This window comes from Neofelis nebulosa, chromosome 2, assembly GCF_028018385.1.
Source record: "Neofelis nebulosa isolate mNeoNeb1 chromosome 2, mNeoNeb1.pri, whole genome shotgun sequence".
Lineage (NCBI taxonomy): Eukaryota > Metazoa > Chordata > Mammalia > Carnivora > Felidae > Neofelis > Neofelis nebulosa.
Genome location: NC_080783.1, coordinates 37,967,253 through 37,990,036, shown reverse-complemented (window position 1 = coordinate 37,990,036; position 22,784 = coordinate 37,967,253). Strand labels below are relative to the sequence as shown.

At 39.2% G+C, this 22,784-nt stretch overlaps 2 protein-coding genes across 8 annotated transcripts in view; one reads left to right on the top strand and one right to left on the bottom strand.

The window, feature by feature from the left end:
- The window catches only part of RFTN2 (raftlin family member 2), a 68,202-nt gene extending 55,819 nt beyond the window's left edge, over positions 1 to 12,383 (bottom strand). For 2 of the 3 annotated variants that reach the window (XM_058710182.1, XM_058710197.1), the window contains exon 1: positions 10,771 to 11,221. In XM_058710182.1, the coding sequence (XP_058566165.1) occupies positions 10,771 to 10,909 (139 nt within the window). In that variant the 5' untranslated portion in view covers positions 10,910 to 11,221. Of the gene's footprint in view, positions 1 to 10,770; positions 11,222 to 12,258 lie in introns of those variants that run through there. The other variant, XM_058710190.1, reaches the window with a different exon arrangement.
- Positions 12,384 to 20,159: 7,776 nt separating this feature from the next.
- Positions 20,160 to 22,784, top strand: part of MARS2 (methionyl-tRNA synthetase 2, mitochondrial) — a 40,216-nt gene continuing 37,591 nt past the window's right edge. For all 5 annotated transcript variants that reach the window (XM_058710170.1, XM_058710160.1, XM_058710152.1 and 2 more), the window contains exon 1: positions 20,160 to 22,289. In XM_058710170.1, the coding sequence (XP_058566153.1) occupies positions 20,261 to 22,042 (1,782 nt within the window). In that variant the 5' untranslated portion in view covers positions 20,160 to 20,260 and the 3' untranslated portion in view covers positions 22,043 to 22,289. The remainder of the gene's footprint in view (positions 22,290 to 22,784) is intronic.

Genomic DNA, 22,784 nt, shown 5'->3' with positions numbered 1-22,784 from the left:
GTGTTCAGCATCCTAGGACACAGAAGAACGATCTGATTCTTCCTCATTAGTGGGAAGAAGAGAAGAATGGTGATAGAAAGGCTGGAGTTCACTCTTTTTAACAAACTGTTCTCATCTGACATAGAGACGTACTTTAAACATGCCAGCATCATACCCAGGAGCAAAAAGAGGAAAAATAAATCTGGGAATTTTTTTGAGAACTTCCCTTCATGTAATTCCCTCAATTCTTACTAATGTTTTAAGCTGTGCTGAAAGGAGACTAGAAGCCTGATTCAGTCGAGACATGTGAGGAAGGGGAGAGCTAGGCACACAGAGTGAGGAATTTTCATCAGTACTCACCAGAGTGAGTAATCAAATTTCCGCAACAGGTTTGATGTTTGAGGCCAAGACTTTGATTTGATGTCTTTATACTGGGGCAGTAATATCAGAGGTTCAATTACTTTTTTTAAAAAAATATCTTATTATTTTTTTTTTTTAAATTTTTTTTTCAACGTTTTTTATTTATTTTTGGGACAGAGAGAGACAGAGCATGAACAGGGGAGGTGCAGAGAGAGGGAGACACAGAATCGGAAACAGGCTCCAGGCTCCGAGCCATCAGCCCAGAGCCTGACGCGGGGCTCAAACTCACGGACCGCGAGGTCGTGACCTGGCTGAAGTCGGACGCTTAACCGACTGCGCCACCCAGGCGCCCCGAAAAAAAAAATCTTATTTTTAAGGAACCTCTATACCTAACACGGGGCTCGAACTCACAACCCCAAGATGAGGAGTCGCATGCTCTACTGACTGAGCCAGCCAGATGTCCCGTGGCTCTATTACTTTTTAAACCAGGAAATTCAGGGGGAGGTGGTGGTAGTTTTGGCTAGAATTTGAATAGCACAGGTGGTTAGCAGCAGCTGCAAGCCATCCGTCTTGTTCTTCCTAGCTCCCAGGCCACCATCAATTCTTTTTCAGCTCTTTGGGAGAAGGAGCAAATGGTACTGTTCATAGCATTATTGGGTGTGGTTGATTACTGTTAAATTGATGCTACATAATTTTTAAATGCTTTATTATGCTTTACAAGACTATTGTGAATAACTGATGAAAGTGTTTGTAATTGCTTTGAAAACTATATACCAATGCAAAGTGGATTTTTATAACTAAAACTGAAACACATTGAAGGTCAAGCAACATTCTATCACGTATAGTTTTAAAAAATAAAATGTTAATAGACTTTTTAAAAAATAATTCTTTTAATGTTTATTTATTTTTGAGAGAGGGAGGGAGACAGAGCACGAGTGGGGGAGGGGCAGAGAGAGAGGGAGACAGAATCCGAAGCAGGTTCCAGGCTCTGAGCTGTCAACACAGAGCCTGATGCAGGGCTCGAACTTAGAAACCGTGAGATCATGACCTGAGACAAAGTTGGACTTTTAACTGACTGAGCCACCCAGGTGCCCCATTAATAGACTTTTTTACACTCATTTGCTTAAAAGCTTCATAGACAAAGATCAAATTTTAAAAATAGAAAAATTCACCATCCAGTATAAAGCTATGAAATTGCTCAATGTCGAAAGCTTTGCTCTGATGATGTAACTCTATGAAAACTGTCCAAGACGTGTATGTTCTTTCCACCAATTTACTTCTGAAGATTGGTATGTGTTTTTGAAATATTTATGAAACATTGTTTCCTCAGATAAACATACAATGTACAAACACTGGCAGTAATTTTATCATATTTTCAAAAGGCAATAAGACTGTCAATCTCCATAGATATCTAGCAATTATAGTAAAAATTAATAAGTAACATATACCAAGTGCATATTTTGTGCCAGGCACTTATGTGAAATGCTTTACATGCCTAATCTTGATTAACCCTTACAAAAACTTCATAAGGTAGATATTATCATTATTCTCAGATGAGGAAACTCAGGAAGAGAGAAATTTGGTAACTTGCCCAAACTGCTAGTAAGTGGGTAGGCTGTGATCAAACCAGACAGAATGACTCCACAGCCATACACTCTGGTGCCTATAGGAAAGTAAAACTTCATTGATTTGGATCATGTTAATATAGAATTTGTGAAAATTCAGATATGAGCTAGGCTACAGTTTTTGAACTATAATAAATTGTTAAGCAATTTAATGTATGGATATTAAAGGGATATTTGGTTTAATTATCAACATGCTTAAAATTATTTAGAAATATGAACTGCTAGATGAACAATATCCAAATTATGTAAGCTTTTATGTTTTCAATGAAAGATTCCATTTTGGTAGTCACTCTTAGTTGAGGTAATATAACTGTACTTTTAAATATGGCAAAATTCTACTGAACTACATGGTTCATTATTATAGGCAGATATATGAAAGATCAAATTATGACCATTTCACACTCCTGCAGCCTTAATTTCATTGCTGCCTGCGTCATGTGCTACTCTCTATCCGTGCTGTTTTATTAGTGGGCCTCAGACAGACCATGTAATTTTCTCTCATTTCCAAGTCTGTATGTCTTGTCTTTCAGCCTTGTTTGCCTTACCCACACTTTCTACTTAGTTTTCTTTTTTAAAAGAAGCCCAATCATGAACTCAAGCAGGTTCCACAATGTCAGCACAGAGCCTGATGTGGGGCTTGATCCCATGAACTGTGAGATCAACCTAAGCAGAATTCTGAGTCTGACGTCCAACTGACTGAGCCACCCAGGCGCCCCCTAGTCTTTTTTTTTCATCTTTTAAAAATTTGGGGGTAGGGGTTGAACTATCACATACAAACAAAACAAAACAAAACATAACACTATCAACACTTGGGTAACCATCATTCGTTCAAAAATCAGAAAATGGTGGGCATTCCAGAAGTCTCCCATTTTGCCTTTTCCAATCACAGTCTCCCTCTCCCCTCTGTACTACCTTGAGTTTTATGGTCATCATTTCCTTTCTCTTCTTTTAGTTTACTATCCAAGAATGCAGCCTTAAACACTATAGTTCAATTTTGCTAGTTTTTCAAGTTTTATATAAATGGAATCATAAGGCATATACTTTTGTGTCTGTCTTCTTTTTTAGTTTTTATTTTTATTTTCTTTAAAGTAATCTCTACACCCAATATGGGGCTCAAACTCACAACCCCAGGATCAAGAGTCATATGCTCTACTGACTGAGCCAACCAGGCACCCCCTGTGTCTGCCTTCTTTCATTCAACATTATGCCTGTGAGATTCACCTTGTGTAGCTTGTGTAGTTGTAGTTCATTCATTTTCATCGAAGTATAGTTGAGGTTGGCAAAGTACTGCCTATGGCCTATTTTATAATGAATGGTAAGTTGGTACTACAATGGCAGAGCGGAGTAATTGTGATGGAGACCACACGGCTTGTAAAGCCTAAAATATTTACTATCTGGTCCCTTACAGAAAAAGTTTGCTGACTTTTGCAGTATAGTGTTCCATTGTGCAAGTGTACCACAATTTATTTTTCTAGTCTCTTGTTCTTGGATTTCTGTGTTGTTTATACTTTTGGGTTATTAAGATCTATAAAGAACTTATCAAACTCAACAACCAAAAAATAAATAATCCAGTTAAGAAATAAGCAGAAGACATGAACATTTTTCCAAAGAAGACATCCAGATGGCTAACAGACACATGAAAAGATGCTCAACATCACTCATCATCAGGGAAGTACAAATCAAACATGATGAGATACCACCTCACACCTGTCAGAATGGCCAAAATTAACAACACAGGAAATGACAGATGTTGGTGAGAATGTGGAGAAAGGGGAGCCCTCTTATACTGTTGGTGGGAATGCAAACATGGAGGTTCCTCAAAAAGTTAAAAATAGAACAACCCTTTGATCCAGCAATTGAACTACTAGATACTTACTTGAAGGATATAAAATACTGATTTGAGGGGGCACATGCACCCCGATGTTTATAGCAGCATTATCAACAATAGCCAAATTATGGAAAGAGCTCAAATGCCCATCAATTGATGAACGGGTAAAAAAGATGTTGTGTGTATGGAATATTACTCAACTATAAAAAATGAAACCCTGCCATTTGCATTGACCTGGATGGAGCTAGAGTGCATTATGCTAAATGAAATAAGTTAGTCAGAGAAAGACAAATACCATATAATTTCACTCCTATGTGGAACTTTAGGAAAAAAAAAAACAGATGAACATATGGGGGAGAAAAGAGGAGGGCAAAAAAAGGGACTCTTAACTATAGAGAATAAACTGATGGCTACCAGAGGGGAGGTGGGTGGGGGATGGGTCAAATAAGTGATGGGTATTAAAAAGGGCACTTTTTTTAATTAAAATTTTTTTTAATGTTTATTTATTTTTGAGAGAGAGAGAGAGAGAGAGAGAGAGAGAGAGAGAGAGAGGTAGGAGCAGAGAGAGAGGGAGATACAGAATCCAAAGCAGGCTCCAGGCTCTGAGCTGTCAGCACAGAGCCCAATGTGGGGATCGAACTCACAAACCGTGAGATCATGACCTGAGTTGATGTTGGACGCTTAACCCACTGAGCCACCCAGGCGCCCCCCTTTAAAAAAAATTTTTTTTAATGTTTACTTATTTTTGAGAGAGAGAGAAAAAGGGCACTTGTTATGATTAGCTCTAGGTGTTATATGTAAGTGATGAATCACTAAATTCGATTCCTGAAACCAGCATTACACTATATCTTAACTAACTAGAATTTAAATAAAAACTTAAAAAAATATATAAATAACACTTTTATGAACATTGTTATATGAGCCTCATGGTACACATGTGCACACATTTATATTAGGTATATATTTAGCTAACTAGATAATGCCAAAGCATTTGTTTTTCCAAACGGTTGTACCAATTTACTAAAACATGATATTAGCAGTCTTTTAAAATTTACGCCATTTTGGATGTTTTGAAGTAGCGTCTCAGTGTGGTTTTTGTTTGCTTGTTTATTTTTGGAGAAACAGAGCACAAGCGGGGGAGGGGCAGAGAGAGAGGGAGACACAAAATCCGAAGCAGGATCCAGGTTCTGAGCTATCAGACACACAGAGCCCAATGCGGGGCTTGAACCCACCAACTGTGAGATCATGACCTGAGCTGAAGTCAGACGCCTAACCTACTGAGCCACCCAGGCGCACCTCACTGTGGTTTTAACATGCATTTTCCTGGTTACTGATAAGGTTGAGCACAGCATCATACGTCTATTTGATATGGTCATTGGATTAACTAGTTTGTGAATTGCATGTCCAAATTCCTTGTGCATTTTCCTATTGAGTTGTTTGGTTTTTCCTTATCAATTTGCAGTTGTATTTTCTATATTCTGGATACAAACCTTTGTCTAAGTCCCACTCATTCTTTTCATCTCAGATGAGTTGACCCTTCTTTTAAGGAATCTTTCTGGATCCCATCAATCAGGTAGAGGTGTTCTTCTTTTTCTCCTATAACCCTCATAACTCATAACTCATAACTTCTAGCATAGCCTGTATCATAGTGTATAGCGTACATACACATTATAACTAAATGTTTATTTATCAGTGTCCCTCAGTAGGATGCTCACTAGAGTGCAGGTTCATAACAGCAGGGACTAGGCTTTATTTATCTTTATATCCTAGCTCTTAGCTCAGTAGATACTCAATAAATATTAGCTCAATTAATGAGTAAATGTCCAGCCAGATATAAGAAGTATATGTAGGATAGAAAACATAATTTAGATTGTCAATATCAATGTATATGTATTTTCTTTCAACATCAATATTTAGGTTGATCAACTCTGCTATTATCAGAGATTCTCTTCTTTTTCAGTCTAGAATGGGATATTTTTCTCCCCCAGTGGTATTTGTGAGGTTTTATTATTATTCTAGACCAAAATATCTCACCATTTCAAACATAACAGAACTCGTTGTATAGGTTTATTCACCTGGTAGGAATTTGGGCTAGGCACTACAACGGGGATTATGTTGATGCCTGATTAAATTTAGTCGCTTTTATTGTAAGTTCCTTTAATGTAGCACTTTACCTTTGAAAATCTTTTGACTGTTTGGGAAATGCTCAGGAATTTATTAGATTCAGACAGATACAGAAAATTTAGTGGGACCCACTCTTCCTTTCTCTCTTCCTTCCTTCCTCCTTCCTTCCCTCATTTCTTCAAAAAAAATTTTTTTTAAATGTTTATTTATTTTTCAGACAGAGAGAGACAGAGCATGAACGGGGCAGGGCCAGAGAGAGAGGGAGACACAGAATCAGAAGCAGGCTCCAGGCTGTCAGCACAGAGCCCGACATGGGGCTCGAACCCACAAACTGTGAGATCATGACCTGAGCTGAAGTTGAAAGCTCAACCAACTGAACCACCCAGGCGCCCCTTCCTTCCCTCATTTCTGATCCTTTATTCAGTTCTGGTTGATTCTCTAATGCTCTACAGTGCTGCATCTTCATTCTTCTTACAAGTTCTTTACCACTTGAAATTACTGACCACTTCTTGCTTTTTGAAACCCTCCCTTTCCTGTGTTCTCTGGTGTATGTAGTCCTGTCTTCATTCTCAGTCATTTTTACTGAAATTGTCTTCAATATGGCTAAATATGCCTGACAACTCAGCCCAAGATGCTTATACTCTGCTCACGTTCATGATCTTTAAGACTTTAACTATTTCAGTTCCTCCTGGAAATCATCATCTCCAGCTATGTATCTGTAAGAATCTCTACCAGGATGTCCACTGCCCCCTCAAATGGAACATGCCTGTGATGGAACTGCTGTTTTACACACTGACTCTCTTTGGGCTGCCCCTTCCATGGTAAGAGGCATCATTATTTCCACAGTTACTCAGGCTCAGTTACACAGTTACTCAGAAGTGGGAAGGCATCTTGGACTCCTCATTCTTTCTGTTCCTTCAAAACCAGCCAACGCACGCTAGTAAGTTCCTCCTTCATAATGTCTGTTATATTTGCCCCTTGCATTCTATCCTATTGCTGCCCCCCAATATGCAGGTCCTCATGGTCCACTGGTAGCCTTGACCACTACAAGCAGCCTTCTAAATAAATAATCTCACTCTCATCTCTCTTCACTGCAATCTCACATTAATCTTCTAAAAAAACCTTCTCTGTACCTATCAACTACTCGTTCAAAAGCCTTTACAGCTGCTTAATTCCCATAGAATCAAGGAGTCATTCCTTAGCCAGGTCAGAGCATTTCATACTCCACTTATTTCCAACCTTATTCTCTCCTTTTCTCCAACAAAACCTCCCTTAGCTCACTGCTCTAGTCAACAGCTTTTGAGTATGCTTCAACCTCTTAATCGTTTTCTGATAATCTAAGCCCTACTTTTCTTCAGAGTCAGTTAAAGTCCTAATTCCAGTTCTAACTGATCCTACTCAAAATTGATTTTACCTCTTGTATCTTGTATGATAACTTTTCATTCATTAATTCAACAAAGCTTATTGGCCATTGTTCACAGACCAAACACTGTACTAGATAGGGGGATACAAAGGTGGGTAAGAAATAGTTCCTGACCCTGAGGAGTTTAGGGTCTTGTCTAGTTTGACCATTTAGAACATAAAATACTTGAGGGCAGAAACTGTCTTATTCCTCTTTGTATTCCTAGTACTTATCAGTATCTTTTACAAAATCCATATGTCATATGTATTTATTGCTGTCAACAGTAGTGGTAAAAGACAATGAGAGTTTCTTGTTTTAATAATAAGGAAGCAAGTTAGGGACCAGAAAAATTTTCCTTAATATATTTTACATAATTTTACTAGAAATTCAAAGCTACCATCTGTCCTTCTTTCTATTGGGTTTTAGTAAAACTCCTTTAATCATAAAGCTCTATGTGCTTTAAAAATCCTTAAGGCTATTATTATTCAGATTCTTTTCTGGGATTTAAGGATGAAACTAACACTTTTGGATAATTTGCAGAGTTAATTTAACTATTCTATTCTATTAAGAAATTCTGTAACATAGTCGTATACACACTCACTCTCATAAATACACATTCACAGAAAACAAAAATTGTACCAAAATCTCACTAGTGCAGTTGGTAGACCTGGCACAAAGCTAGGAGGGATAATAATAGTTAACTTTTATTAAATGGATTATCTTGTATTATCCTCCTTAATCCTCAAAACAACTCCATTATGTAAGTACCATCAGAATCCTTATTTTTCAGATGGGGAAACCGAGATACAGCAACATTTATAAACCTGACATAGTGAGTGAAAGAGCCTAGATTCAGAATCCAGGAACTCTGACTCCAGAGTCTTATGTTCTTCATGACTATGCTATTATTTCTCCCATAGAGATGTAAATAATGGCTCAAAGTCCCCCTGCACCGCCAGCCTCCCCCCCACCCCCCAAGTAGGGAAGCAAAGAGAGAAAGAAAGGAAGGGAGGAAGGAAGGAAGAAAGAAAGAAAAGAAAGAAAGAAAAGAAAAAGAAAGAAAGAAAGAAAGAAAGAAAGAAAGAAAGAAAGAAAGAAAGAAAAAAAGAAAGAAAAAAAGAAAGAAAGAGAAAAAGAAAGAGAATAAATAAAAGAATGAAAATAAGTAAGTTGTTCAGGATCATTAGCCATCCTAACACAGGGCACTGGAAATTTCAAAGGGTCTCCTTTTGCCCACTGAGACTTTCTCTCTGTCTCATGTCCTCTATTTGGAAAAAACGGAGGAAAACAAGGTAAGAGACAGGCTCATCATGAGCACACACAGCTGTCACCAGACCATTTTATTTCCTGAACAGTTGCTCACAGTGGCTTCTGAGAAATAGGAGGTGTCACTATTCAGTACTTAGAGCAATCCCAGGACAGAACTGCCAGTGTTAAATAGAAGACTGGCATGTTTTAACTACCACCCCCCCCCCCACCCCAACTCACTCCTCTATACACTGGAGTGGCAGGTGGACGTCAGAAACAACAGAATAAAGAAAGGTGGTTTGTGCACTTGGGGTGATACAGAGTCTTGGCTTCTGACGCAAAGGCAAAGACAAAAACAAAACAAAACACAACAAAAAATGTGGAAGAATTGGACAGAAAGGGGCACCAGGAGACTAGGCGCCTCATCCAAATAGGAACCAGATGCAACTTTAAAACTTTAAAAGCTAGCACACTGCTTTCTGTGCTAGCATTTGTAATGTGTGCCCATACTTACACTTCATAGTGTAACACTATTACCTCCACCAAACACCTAGAGTAGAGGTAGTAATTATACTACTTTCATGGAGAGAAGTGCTTCTGATAACAAAACCAAAATCACTTCTGACGAAAGCTGTAGATGTTTCTGATTCAAGCATGACTGCATGTATGCATATTTGTTTGAGACTGCTAACATTGTGAAAAGGAAATAAATCAGAAAAAAAAATTCCAGTTATTTTAAGCCTTATGATCCCATGGTGGATTGTGCAGCAAATCTTAAAGTGCAGATCAAAATGGCTCTGGCCTAAAGTTTATGAGTAGACAAGGTTTTTAGGTTAAGGAGAGTGTGTGTTTGCATCCTATGGATTGACAGAAACTAGTCCTAAAAATAATTGACAAGAACAGTCAATGCAGAAAACACAGCACCACATCAGAAATATTTTCTCAAATGATGGTTTTTGAAAAAGTATAGAAAAAAATTCACATGATTGGTTAGTTCTCTGATTATCACTATTATCTTAATCCACTTTTAACTTTCATAATTAAAAAGAAAATTAAGAATATTGACATTTTCACCTTTGGTAGCCTTAGCCTTAGATAAAAATAGAAATGTGAATATATTGAAAGTATGTGTTAGGATTTTGTGTACGTCCCTGGAAGGGAGTTTGCTTGCTGGCTAGCTCAATTTTTGACAAAGAAAAATGGGCTGCTCTTGCTTCTCGCACAAAGATGCACTGTTCACAGAGGAAACCAAAAAATGGGGAATTTGTGTTTAAGTTGAAAAGAATTTAATACCCAACATGATCATATATTTAGTATAAACTTTCTATTCACTGATAAAATGTGTGGCTTATTAGAATTAAAAGTGTAACTTTGTAATAAGAACTTAAAATACTGATATCTGGAAAGTCTAACAGCAAGCAAGACATTCGAAATTTCATTTTCAGTACCCCATAGTTAAAGATATTGCTCTGGTTTTTAAAAACTCAGTTTTATCCATGCAGTTGTACACCCTGAAGTTCCAAAAGAAGTGAGGCAAAGTATTTGTGAGTTTGAGCTGCCTCTGTTCTTTCCACAGGGCTGCCATCTGGGCTTGTTTATTTGTGTTTCCAACTTTCTGGAACAGGGAGTTTCTCTGTTAGGGACAGGGCACCAAGCAAAGGAAATGTCTTACAGAAAGACTATCTTTTTTTTTTTTTTTCTTTTTTACTGTATTTTCAAACTTCAAGTTTAGCTTGGTTAAAAATATCAAATGACTATTACAATCACAAAATTTTACATAGTTGGAAACCTCAGAATTATCTTAGCAAATACTCTTCCACACCATGCAAATCATATTCCCTACAAGCTACCTTCTTGTGACTTTAAGATCTTTTTCAAGACCCAACTGTCATTAAGGCTATAGCTATTAGGTTGAGAAATCAAACATTTTTATCTATCCTTCTACAAATAAGCATTTGATTTAAAAATGAAAAATAATTCCAAGCAGTTTTTCTAATTTTATAAAGTATATATGAGCCATATTATAAAAAAATGAAGCAAACGAAACAAAAACCTTTCAAAATATAATTAAGAAACAAAGCATTATTGTTAAATTTACACAATCTGTGAAGAATAGTTTAAAAATTCACAAGCAACACTTAAAAAAACTGGTGCCTTCTCTTTGAGAGATTTCATGTAACAAATAAAATAGAAGCAAAAATTACCTTGTAAAGTGAAATCCAGCAATACATATTCGTAAGCAAATTCTGTCTTTGTTTCCACTTGCGGTCTCTTCAGGGTAGAAAATATTTTTCCAGGGCTGCTATCATCAGGGTCTTCTAGCTTTCTAAGTCCGCACCCCATGGCAAAATCTGTAAGGAATTAAATTGCAGGATAGGGGAGGGAGAGCAGCAAATTCTGTTGTTTAAGCTGCAAAAAGAAAGTTACAGACTTAACTGCTTTGATTTTTTCAGCTAAACCATAGATAGTCAAAAAGAAAACATTTGAGTCCAAAGAAAGGAGCTGAAGACATTTTCTATCCATTTTTCTGTAAAGTCGTTGAACCCATGATGATTAAGCCACAGCTCTGGGAGGCTGGGCTTGATCTTAGGAGAAACATGCAAGCTGCTACAACTTAGCGGAGAATTTCCATGCCACGTCAATTTACAGCCAGCCCCCTACCAGAGTTCTGTCGCTCAGGGCACCAACAGTGCTTTGTCTGTCCCAGTTGGCTGGATGATAAAGGAGGTGTCCAAAAACGGAAATAAAAAGGCAAAAGTGCAACTCGGATGGAATTATCTACAAGTAGAGGATATATTCAGGCATAGTGGCATGCAATTCTTTTTCTGTTTTCTTTTTTCCCTCTTTGCTGTGCCCACCCCCTCTTTCCTCTCTGCTACTACCAGAAAAGCAAAAGGAGGGAGGAAGGGAGGGAGGAAGGAAAGAATGAGAGAGAGAAGGAATGAAAAAAAAAAAATGGATTCTCAACATGGTTGGAAACAAAAATCATTTCCAGAAAGGAAGTCAGCTTTAGGAGGAAACTGTTTCTGGAGTCTAAAAGGAGAAAAGTAAAGCTTTTTTTTTTTTTTTTTTTTTTTTTTTTTAAACAAACACTTGAATCTTTAGGTAGCACTGTGGATTTCTTTCCACAGGAAGACTCTTTCCATATACTAATCATATACTAATTAAAACTGCTAAATATAAAAAAAATTAAGATATTTTAGGAGCGCCTGGGTGGTTCAGTCGGTTGAGTGTCCCACTTTGGCTCAGGTCATGATCTCTCCTTCTGTGGGTTCAAGCCCCAGGTTGGGCTCTGTGCTGACAGCTCAGAGCCTGGATTCTGCTTTGGATTCTATATCTCCCTCTCTCTCTGCCCCTCCCCTGCTTATGCTCTCTCTCTCTGTCTCTCTTAAAAATAAATAAACATTAAAAAATATATTTTAATGATAAGATTTTATTTCTCTTATGTGGATAGCATCCTTAAAGTTTAAAGTACTCCACTATTAGCAGGCTTTTGAGAGGAACTGTTAACACTTTTACAGGTCCCAAAGTATCCTTAATTAAAAAAAAAAAAGCAACAAAACTGACAACTTGATTATTCAGTCTTATAAATTGCCATTTACCTGAAGTCAGGAACAATTTATAATGGACCAATTGTAATGAGTGTTCACTGCACATTACCATGTACAGCTCAGGTAGTATGGTGCACTCACCAAAGCTGGGAGCCCTGGAATCAGACTGCTTGGCTTCAAATCCTGCTTCTAATGCCTACTACAGACGTGATCTTGGCAAGTTACTTGATCTCTTCAAGTTTCAATTTCCTCCCCTAACAAAATGCAGTTAATAATAGTACTTACTTCATAGGCTTGTTATGAAGGTTGAGTGGAATAATCTTATTTCATATCTTAACACTATGCTTGGCTAATAGCACAAAATAAATTTGTTAATGTGCTTCCATTATAAAACAGTGTTGAAAATAGTAATAGCAAGGAAGTGTTTCTGCCACAACTCTCATTATTTACAGAATAAACCTGATCACATATCAGACTCTAGAGAACACAAGCCTGTAGAGGTTTTTTCAATCATATTGAAGAGTGCATATCAAGACTCTCAAAGGGGGGGGAATGGATGAGTTTGTAGATCACTATGACCTCTTGTCTCTTCAGTCTGCCTACTTGTCTTTCAATAGTCACTTCTCAGAAGTGATTTTAACAGAGGAAAATTCTACCATTCTTCATTCTCATGGATGAGCATGGTTGGTGGTAGGCAATTTCAATTTGGCTAAGAAGACAGCAGACTCTCACCCAGTTTGACTCATTTCACTAGTCACAGTGCTTTCATGCCTGTCATTTCTCATGTCCTCTTTTGTATGGTGGGCTGTGAGCTACTGGGTGGCAGAAATGGAATATATGAAGTTCACTAGTCCCTGGTGCAGTACCCAGAAGATGGCTTATTAAGTACTCATTATATTTACTAAATGCCTGCTATATTCCAGGAGCTGGCTAGGTACACAAGATGACTAAACATGGCTTCTCCTAAAGAAACTTATGGTTTAATGGAGAAGACAGACTTATAAACAGATAATTTCAATATGATTTGGTAGCTGATGAGATAGAAGTATGCATATGATGCTACAGAAACCCAAGAAGGGGACTCTAACTCAGCTTGGAGGATGGTATCTGACCTGTCTTGAAGGATGAATATGCATAAGATAGATAAAGGTGGGGAGCATGTGCCAGGGAAAGGGAAAAGCTTGAGCAATGTCACAAAATCATGAAATAGCATGGCATGAACTTTAAAGAACATGAAGCAGTTGCAAATTACTAGAACATAAAATTTGAAAGACAACTAAGCTGTAAGAGAGGCAAGAGCTAAGTTGTAATGGATCTTATGTCCCATACAAAGGGAATTTGGACTTTATTTTGTAGGCAACAAAGGAGAATTAAATAATCAAGTAGAAAATCAAAGGAGTAGTTTGAAACAGGCAACTAACATCACTTTGTATTTCTAATGGATCACTATGGCTGTTTTGAGGAAAATGGTTTTAATGGGAGCAAGAATGGAGGGAGACCCAGTCAGGAGAGTATTGCAGTAGTCCAGTTGAGTGCTGACAACTTAGATGAATGAATATGGGACATCATTATGTCCTTAAATACTTTTTAAAATCTTTTAGTAAAAAAAACCCTATAGTTCCTTTAGTTCATTATTTGAGCCATCACTATTTTTTTTCTCCAAAAGTTGAACAAAATAAAATTTTATTTGACACATCATTATCACCTAGAGTCCATAGTGTACATCATGGCTCACTACTGGTATTGTACATTCTATGGGTTTTGACAAATGTATGACATGGACCCACCATTATAGTATCATACAGAATAGTTTCACTGTCCTGAAAATCTGTGCTCCTCCTATTCATCCCATCCTTACTTCTTATTTAACTCTGATGCATCTGGCAATTGTAATATAAAGGGTAAAATATGGATCAAAGTCAGTTTTTCCCACACTGACATTCAACTGTCACAACTGCATTTGTTTTCCTAGATAATTTTTTTTTTTTTTTTTTTTTTTTACCAATCATGTTTCCCCAGGCTTGTCATACATATATTGAGTACCTATAGTAATTAGGATAAATATTTGGAATAAATGTTTTCTATCATTGGTCATTTTTTTCTGTATGGAATTATGTTTTCATTTCTGTATTGCAAATAGGGCTTCTCCAAGTGCAGACTCTTATGTGGCTGTATATGATGAAGATATATTATCAATTCTTGTCTATGTTCTAGAATGGGCTCACTTAGTCCTTGAATTAATGAGTGAACCTTATAAAAATATTCTCCATAACTGATAGCAAATTATTTTCATAGTTACTATGCAAGTTTAGATCACCTAAGCTCACTAAAGTTTTAAAGCTTCTAAGAGATAATTACATATTATCCAGTCCATGCCTTACAAAATCTTTCCATAATAGTAACTTTTAAATCTAATTTATTTTATGTGGCCCTGATCCAAAGAAGCAAATTCAAAAATAATTCAACAAGTTTTTATGGAGCACTGACTACGTATTTAGGGCACATGTAGACACAAAGATAAAAATACCAATTTATGTCCTTAGACATCATAAGCTAGCAGGCTAGCATTGAATTTTAACCTAATGCACTGCTAGTTTCATAATGTAGTCAAATTTCCTAAGTAATTAATGACTTATTGAAAGCACTACTTATTGAAAGAAGTATTTTTTTTTTTTTAAATTTTTTTGTCAACGTTTTTTATTTATTTTTGGGACAGAGAGAGACAGAGCATGAACGGGGGAGGGGCAGAGAGAGAGGGAGACACAGAATCGGAAACAGGCTCCAGGCTCCGAGCCATCAGCCCAGAGCCTGATGCGGGGCTCGAACTCACGGACCGCGAGATCGTGACCTGGCTGAAGTCGGACGCTTAACCGACTGCGCCACCCAGGTGCCCCTGAAAGAAGTATTTTTAAAAATATTTTTAAATGCTTATTTTTGAGAGAGAGAAAAAAGTGGGGGAGGGGCAGAGAAAGAGGGAGAGAGAATCCCAAGGAGAATCCATGCTGTTAGCACAGAGCCTGATGTGGGGCTCGAACTCACAAACTGCGAGATTGTGACCTCAGCTGAGATCGAGAGTCAGATGCCTAACTGACTGAGCCAACCAGGCACCCTAAAAAAAGTCTTTCTTTAATGATTAGAAATGCCATACTCATCACATACTTAATCATTGTATAGACTAAGATTTTATTTTTACTTTTAATTTTTCTCAATAGTCTGGCTTCTTCATATTACATATTTAAAAATTTTTAATGCCTCTATAATCTTTCACTGTCCAGCAGTTCACAATATTATTATTCTTTTAAAAAAATTGTTGACTACTCTTAACTGTTCATTCTTCTAGATTACAAGTTTTCAAACTATGTGTGGCAGAGCTCCCTGGTTCCGAAGAGGTGTCAGTTTTGGAAGAGAGGGGGCTTTGATCATGAGGGGAGGCCAGGCAGGCAGGGCTCTGGGTCCATCACACCACTCTTTCTTCAAACAGAATAGTGTAGATTTTGTCAGTTTCATATACCAGTAACAAACAAACCCCCATAATTTTCAGAAAAGGAAAACAGGTACATTACCAATTAACTATGTTGTTTCTAGGAATAAATCTACTGAATATAAGCCAGACTTGTATATGTAAAACTATGCAACTTTACTGAACAGCGTGAAAGGAGAGGCAAGTAAATGGAGAGATATACATATACATTTTTAGGAACACTTAATATTGTAATTATCTCTCTAGCTATTCCTTGACACCTGTCATTGAGCTGTAGATTTAATGCAATGGTGACCTTATCCCTAACAGATTTTTCGCATGGAATCCCTCAGGTCAATTTAATTTGATTTGATTTTTTAAAGTTTATTTATTTATTTTGGGGGGGGGTGGGCAGAGAGAGAGGGAGAGAGAGAATCCCAAGCAGGCTCTGCACTGTCAGCATACAGCCTTATGTGGGGCTCAATTTCACAATTTGTAAGACTCTTCACCTGAGCCAAAATCAAGACTCAGACACTTAACTGACTGAGCCACCCAGGCATCCTCAAGTTGATTTTAATATATATGTGGAAGACAAAAAGACCAAGAATGTCTAAGATACTTCTGAAGGAGAATAAGGAGATATAAAAACTATATATTAAGACTTATTATAAAGCTATAGTAATTAAATCTGGTTTTTAGCAAGGTATAGACAAATTAACCAATACAACAGAATAAAAAGCCCAGAAACAGAAACCTGCATATGTGGAAATTTAACATATGAGGGAGGTGGCATGGCAGATCAGTGGAGAAAGTGGAGCTGGGACATTTGATTATCTATATGGGGATGAAATTGGATCCCTACCTCAATTTTACATGAAGAATTTGAACATCAAAAGAAAACTTTACATTTTTATATGAAAATATGGATAAATATTTATTCTGACGCAAGAGTACTAAAAACTATTTTTAAAGCAAAAAGATAATCAGAAAATAATCATCATTAATCATAAAATAACAATCATGGGGTGCCTGGGTGGCTCAGTTGGTTGAGTGTCCGACTTCGACTCATGTTGTGATCTCGCAGCTTGTGAGTTCGAACCCTGTGTCGGCTCTGTGCTGGCAGCTTGGAGCCTGGAGCCTGTTTTGGATTCTGTATCTCCCTCTCTCTGCCTCTTCCCCAGCTCATACTCTGTCTCTCTGTCTCTCTCTCTCAAAAATAAATAAACATTAAAAATTTTTTTAAATAAAATAACAATCATTAGATAAATTTTCATAAATCCTACGATATTAAAATTAAGAATTTCTATTAAGTGTAATGTGAAAGGACAAGATACAATTTGGTAAATGATATTTGTCAAATATCAACCAATAAAGGAACAGCATCAAGAATATATAAAAACCTGAAAATAAAGAAAAAAAAAGCCAATAGACAAACAGACACAAAATATAAATAGGCACTTCACAGGCAAGGAAACATATATGGTTAATAAACACACACAGAGATGCTTAACTTCACCTTCTATTTGGGAAATTGCAAATTAAGACCACAGTGAGATTATATTGTATTGTGGTAAAATACACATAAAATTGATCATTTTAACCATTTTAAAGTGTATAATTCAGTGGCATTAAGTACATTCACAATACTGTATGATAATCATCACTATCTAGCTCCAGATTTCTCTCATCACTTCATGAGGGAAACCCATATCCTTTAAGCATTCACTCTCCATTGCGATTTTCCCCCAGCTCCTGGCAACCACTCATCTCCTTTCTATCTCTATGCATTTATCTATTCTGGATATTTCATGTAAGTGGAACCTACAATATGTGGTCTTTGGTGTCTGGATTATTTCATTTACCATAATGTTTTAAAGGTTTACTTATGTGATAGCATGTTATCAGTACTTCATTCTTTTTTATGGCTGAATAATATTCCATTGTATGGATATGCCACATTTGTTTATCCATTCATCAGATGATAGGCATTTGGGGTATTTCTATCTTTTGGCTATTGGGGATAATGTTTCTATGAACATTAGTGAGATAATGTTTTATACTTATTTAACTGGCAAAAAATTAAGAAATAGCTAATATCAAGTATTGGAGAGACCTCTTTAATTGTATGTTGCTGATGGGGGTGTAATTTGCTTAACCATGTTGGAAAACAACTTGACATTATCTTGTGAAATTGAACTTTCACATACTGTATGATCCAGAAATATTACTCCTAGATACATACCTAGAGAAAGTTTAGCATGTAAGTACCAGAAGATTTATACAAGAAAGTTAACAGTAGTACTATTCTTTTTTTTTTTTTTTTTTTTTCAACGTTTTTTAATTTATTTTTGGGACAGAGAGAGACAGAGCATGAACGGGGGAGGGGCAGAGAGAGAGGGAGACACAGAATCGGAAACAGGCTCCAGGCTCCGAGCCGTCAGCCCAGAGCCTGACGCGGGGCTCGAACTCACGGACCACGAGATCGTGACCTGGCTGAAGTCGGACGCTTAACCGACTGCGCCACCCAGGCGCCCCCAGTAGTACTATTCTTAAGAGCAAACAACTTGAACCACTCAGATGTGCATCAATAGGCATTTCTTTTAAGGAGTCTGCTATAAAGGGAAGGAAAGTAATGGAGGAGTAGTGGGGGTTGAGAGTTTTTTTTCCTGATTAAAACAGGAGAAAAATTACATATTGCATATGCTAAAGAATTAATGCCATGGAAAAGGGGTGTGGGGTGGAGAACTACTGGAAAACTTGGTTTCTCAGACATTTAATCTGAATTTACCTCCTAGTTCTGGAGGGTGCTGTATATACCCTCCAGTTTTAGGTTTTACCTATTCTTCACTTTCTCTTCGTAAACTGCTAGATCAAATAGAGCATATCAACTAAGTACTCAAAGAATTATCTGTTGTTCCTATTGTAACATCTATGGAGAATTTGATTGATCCACTTTCCATATCACCACATAAATAAGATCCAACTCACCAAACGCTCCCATTCATAAATTATTCTCCAAAATGAAGTAACTAGAGTTATAGAAAGAAACATGGATTGGGGCGCCTGGGTGGCGCAGTCGGTTAAGCGTCCGACTTCAGCCAGGTCACGATCTTGCGGTCTGTGAGTTCGAGCCCCGCGTCAGGCTCTGGGCTGACGGCTCGGAGCCTGGAGCCTGTTTCCGATTCTGTGTCTCCCTCTCTCTCTGCCCCTCCCCCGTTCATGCTCTGTCTCTCTCTGTCCCAAAAATAAATAAAAAACGTTGAAAAAAAAAATTAAAAAAAAAAAAAAAAAAAAGAAAGAAACATGGATGAATCTTAGTAACAAAATGTTGAGTGAAAATGGCCAGTGGAAGAAGACCACATGTAGTATGATATCCTTTTTTAGACTGTTTAAATACAATTAAAATTAACTTGTGATGACAATAATGGAAAAGTACAGAACTTAGGACAACGATTACCTCTGGGAGGAAAACAGAGAGAAAAGGAGCACATAGATCTAAATCATTGGTAATCTTCCAGTTCAGTGGTTCTCAAACTTGAATCTTCATCAGAATCACCTGGAGAGCTCATTAAAACCTAGGCTGCTGGTTTCCACCCCCAGAATCGGTGGAAGGGTTTGTTTGGGTGTGGGGCCTAAAACATGGGTTTCTAACAAAGTCCCAGGTGCTGCTAATGCTGTTCTTCTGGGACCACACATAGATAACCACACCTAGTTCTTAGGTTGGGTTGTGGGTTCACTGGTGTTGCACTGCATTTTGTTATGAAATGAATGTAGTATTTAAATTAAATGGGGAAAAAAAAAAAAAGATAGTCATAGACCAAAGCAAAGATGAGAGTGTTTTATGAAGCAAGGATTAATATTAATCCAGTTCTGGGCTCCAGAAGCATTCACCCAAAAAGAGGTAGAGTTCCACCACTAAACGCAAACTTGGCAAAACACTGCTTTAGAAGTGTTGCTAACTACTTTGAGAAATAAAGTTGAAGGTTGATTCTTCCTTACCAGTGACAACAGCCTTCTTTCACTGTTTCACTTCTCTGGATCTCAATAATCTTTGGCACGTAAGATATCTACATCCTTGGTTGATTCAAGATTGTGTTTAGAGAAAACATTTCCCTTACTTTGCATGTTCTTACTCTTCCCTCAAGTGCCCTAGGTAATTATTTTTCTTACTTTCTACCTCCCTCTTCCAGATTTATTGTGTCTAGCTGCTAGGTTCTGAGATAAAATTTAGATATTTCAGATCTCTACATTGAGCAGGGCATATGTAAAGCGCATACTGTTGTGTCCAGCAACGTGCCGGCCACTGACTGGGTTTGAGAAATGCCTGAACATAAAATTCTTGCCTCACAAGCAAGTCAGCCTAGAGAGGAAAAAAGATCCACAAATATAAAATTACAACCCAAAGCAAGGCGCATAGGACGTCAGAGAAAGATTTATCTGCTTTCAGAACCTCCCCTAAACCCAGCTCCTTTAAGCTTTCTCACGCGCTTCCACTTTCACCGCCCCAACGTCCAACGCGGGCGCAGAGAGGAGGGGCGGGCGGGGCGGGAGAGGGCCGGCGTTACAGACTCCACCTCATTGGCTTTCCGGCCGGCCGGAAGCGGCGGTGCACTTCGGCTGCGCATGCGCTCCTCACACGTGCTTCCAGAACGCCCCCTCCGCTGCCGCGGCTAGGTCGGCATCATGGTGCAGATTTCTGCCCTGCGGCTGCTAAGACGGCCGGGGACGAGAGGAGTCTCGCTCCTGGAGTACTCAAGTCCCCGCCACTACAGTTCGGGCCCTCTCCGTGCCCGCGACGATGCTCGCGACGCGCGCGCTTTCTTCACGACACCCATTTTCTACGTGAACGCGGCGCCGCACATCGGGCACCTGTACTCGGCGCTACTGGCAGACGCCTTGTGCCGCCACCGTCGCCTCCGAGTTCCCAGCGCCGCCGCCACGCGATTCTCCACTGGTACCGACGAGCATGGCCTGAAGATTCAGCAAGCAGCAGCCGCTGCGGGCCTGGCCCCGACCGAGCTGTGCGACCGAGTCTCTGCCCAGTTCCAGCAGCTTTTTCGGGAGGCTGGCATCTCCTCTACCGACTTCATCCGCACCACCGAAGTCCGGCACCGGATCGCTGTGCAGCATTTCTGGGGATTGCTGAAGGCCCGGGGTCTGCTCTACAAGGGTCTCTATGAAGGTTGGTATTGCGCCTCCGAAGAGTGCTTCCTGCCTGAGGCCAAGGTCACCAGGCAGCCGAGTTCCTCGGGGAATTCGTGTCCTGTGTCTTTAGAGAGTGGGCATCCCGTAGTCTGGACCAAGGAAGAAAACTACATTTTCAGGCTTTCTCAGTTCCGAGAGCCTCTTCAGCAGTGGCTGCGGGGCGACCCTCAGGCAATCACCCCTGAGCCATTTCATCACGCAGTTCTTCAGTGGCTAGAGGAGGAGCTGCCAGACCTGTCAGTCTCTCGAAGGAGCAGCCACTTGCATTGGGGCATTCCTGTGCCCGGGGACGAGTCGCAGACCATCTACGTATGGCTGGATGCCTTGGTCAACTACCTTACTGTAATTGGCTACCCAAATGCTGAGTTCAAATCTTGGTGGCCAACCACCTCTCATATCATAGGCAAGGACATTCTTAAATTCCACGCTATCTATTGGCCTGCCCTCCTCTTAGGGGCCGGCATGAGCCCACCACACCGCATCTATGTCCACTCACACTGGACGGTCTGTGGCCAAAAGATGTCCAAAAGCTTGGGCAACGTGGTGGATCCCAGGACTTGCCTTGATCGCTATACTGTGGATGGCTTCCGATACTTTCTTCTTCGGCAGGGCGTCCCCAACTGGGACTGTGATTACTATGATGAAAAGGTGGTTAAGTTGCTAGATTCCGAGTTGGCAGATGCTTTGGGAGGTCTCTTGAACCGGTGTACTGCCAATAGAATAAATCCTTCTGGGACCTATCCGGTTTTCTGCACTACCTGCTTTCCCAGTGAGCCAGGGTTGGTGGGGCCGTCAGTTCGTGCTCAGGCAGAGGACTATGCTTTGGTGAATGCAGTGGCCACTCTGCCCAAGCAGGTAGCCGACCACTACGATAACTTTCAGATCTATAAAGCTCTGGAGGCAGTGTCCAGCTGTGTCCGGCAAACTAATGGCTTTGTCCAAAGGCATGCACCATGGAAGTTGAACTGGGAGAGCCCAGTGGATGCCCCCTGGCTGGGTACTGTGCTTCATGTAGCCTTGGAATGTTTGCGAGTCTTTGGAACTTTGCTCCAGCCTGTCACCCCAAGCCTAGCTGATAAGCTGCTATCCAGGTTGGGGGTGTCTGCCACAGAGAGGGGCCTTGGAGAGCTCTGTTTCTTGCCTCGATTCTATGGACATCCATGTCCTTTTGAAGGGAGGAGGCTGGGACCTGAAACTGGGCTCTTGTTTCCAAGACTAGACCAGTCTAGGGCCTGGCTGGTAAAAGCCCATAGGACCTAGAAACTTAGTTTTTAAATTGGCTTGTGGTAAAAAAGCAAATGTGTTATTTTCTTATTTTGCGTTTTTAGGAAAATTATGCTAATGTTTTCTAAAGTGTTGCATCATATGAGCACATAAACAGTGTCACTGTGATAAGAGGTTTGTAGCCTTTCAGGTGCCTCCCCTCCTAGTCTTCAGTTCTCTGTGCCCATTAACCACTATCCTTTGTACACCGGTGTCTCTAAGATGTCTCCAGGGTCAAAGATGGGTGAGAGACAACTTTGCTGATACTATTCCTTCTCATTGTGCCTCCTTCCAAACCACAGTTAATGTTATTTGCCCAGACTACCTCTTATGGCTTGTTTTCCATTGGCCTGGCCTCTGCTGGGCAAATTAGTGAAGATTGGGGGTTGGAGGCCCCCTACCTCAGCTTTTACATAGTAGTCCTACTTTGTTATATATGTTGGGTTTCCTATTAAAAATAAACAGGTTTCTTTATTAAGCCTTTAAAAACCAGTGTCCTAGACAAGATGGTTTTTGCCCACGTTTATATTTTCATTTCTTACAACTATGACTCCCTACCTACTCTGTTAATAGTCTGATAGTTGTGCTTTGTAACATTACACTTCAACCAGTAGATGGCTCTACAGTTTCACATATTTGATTACCTAACATTGACATTTCAGAATATTTAGGATAAATTTGTTTTCTGCTAATTTGGCAGAATTTAAAGAAAAATTTTATTGCTTTTCTTAACATAAGG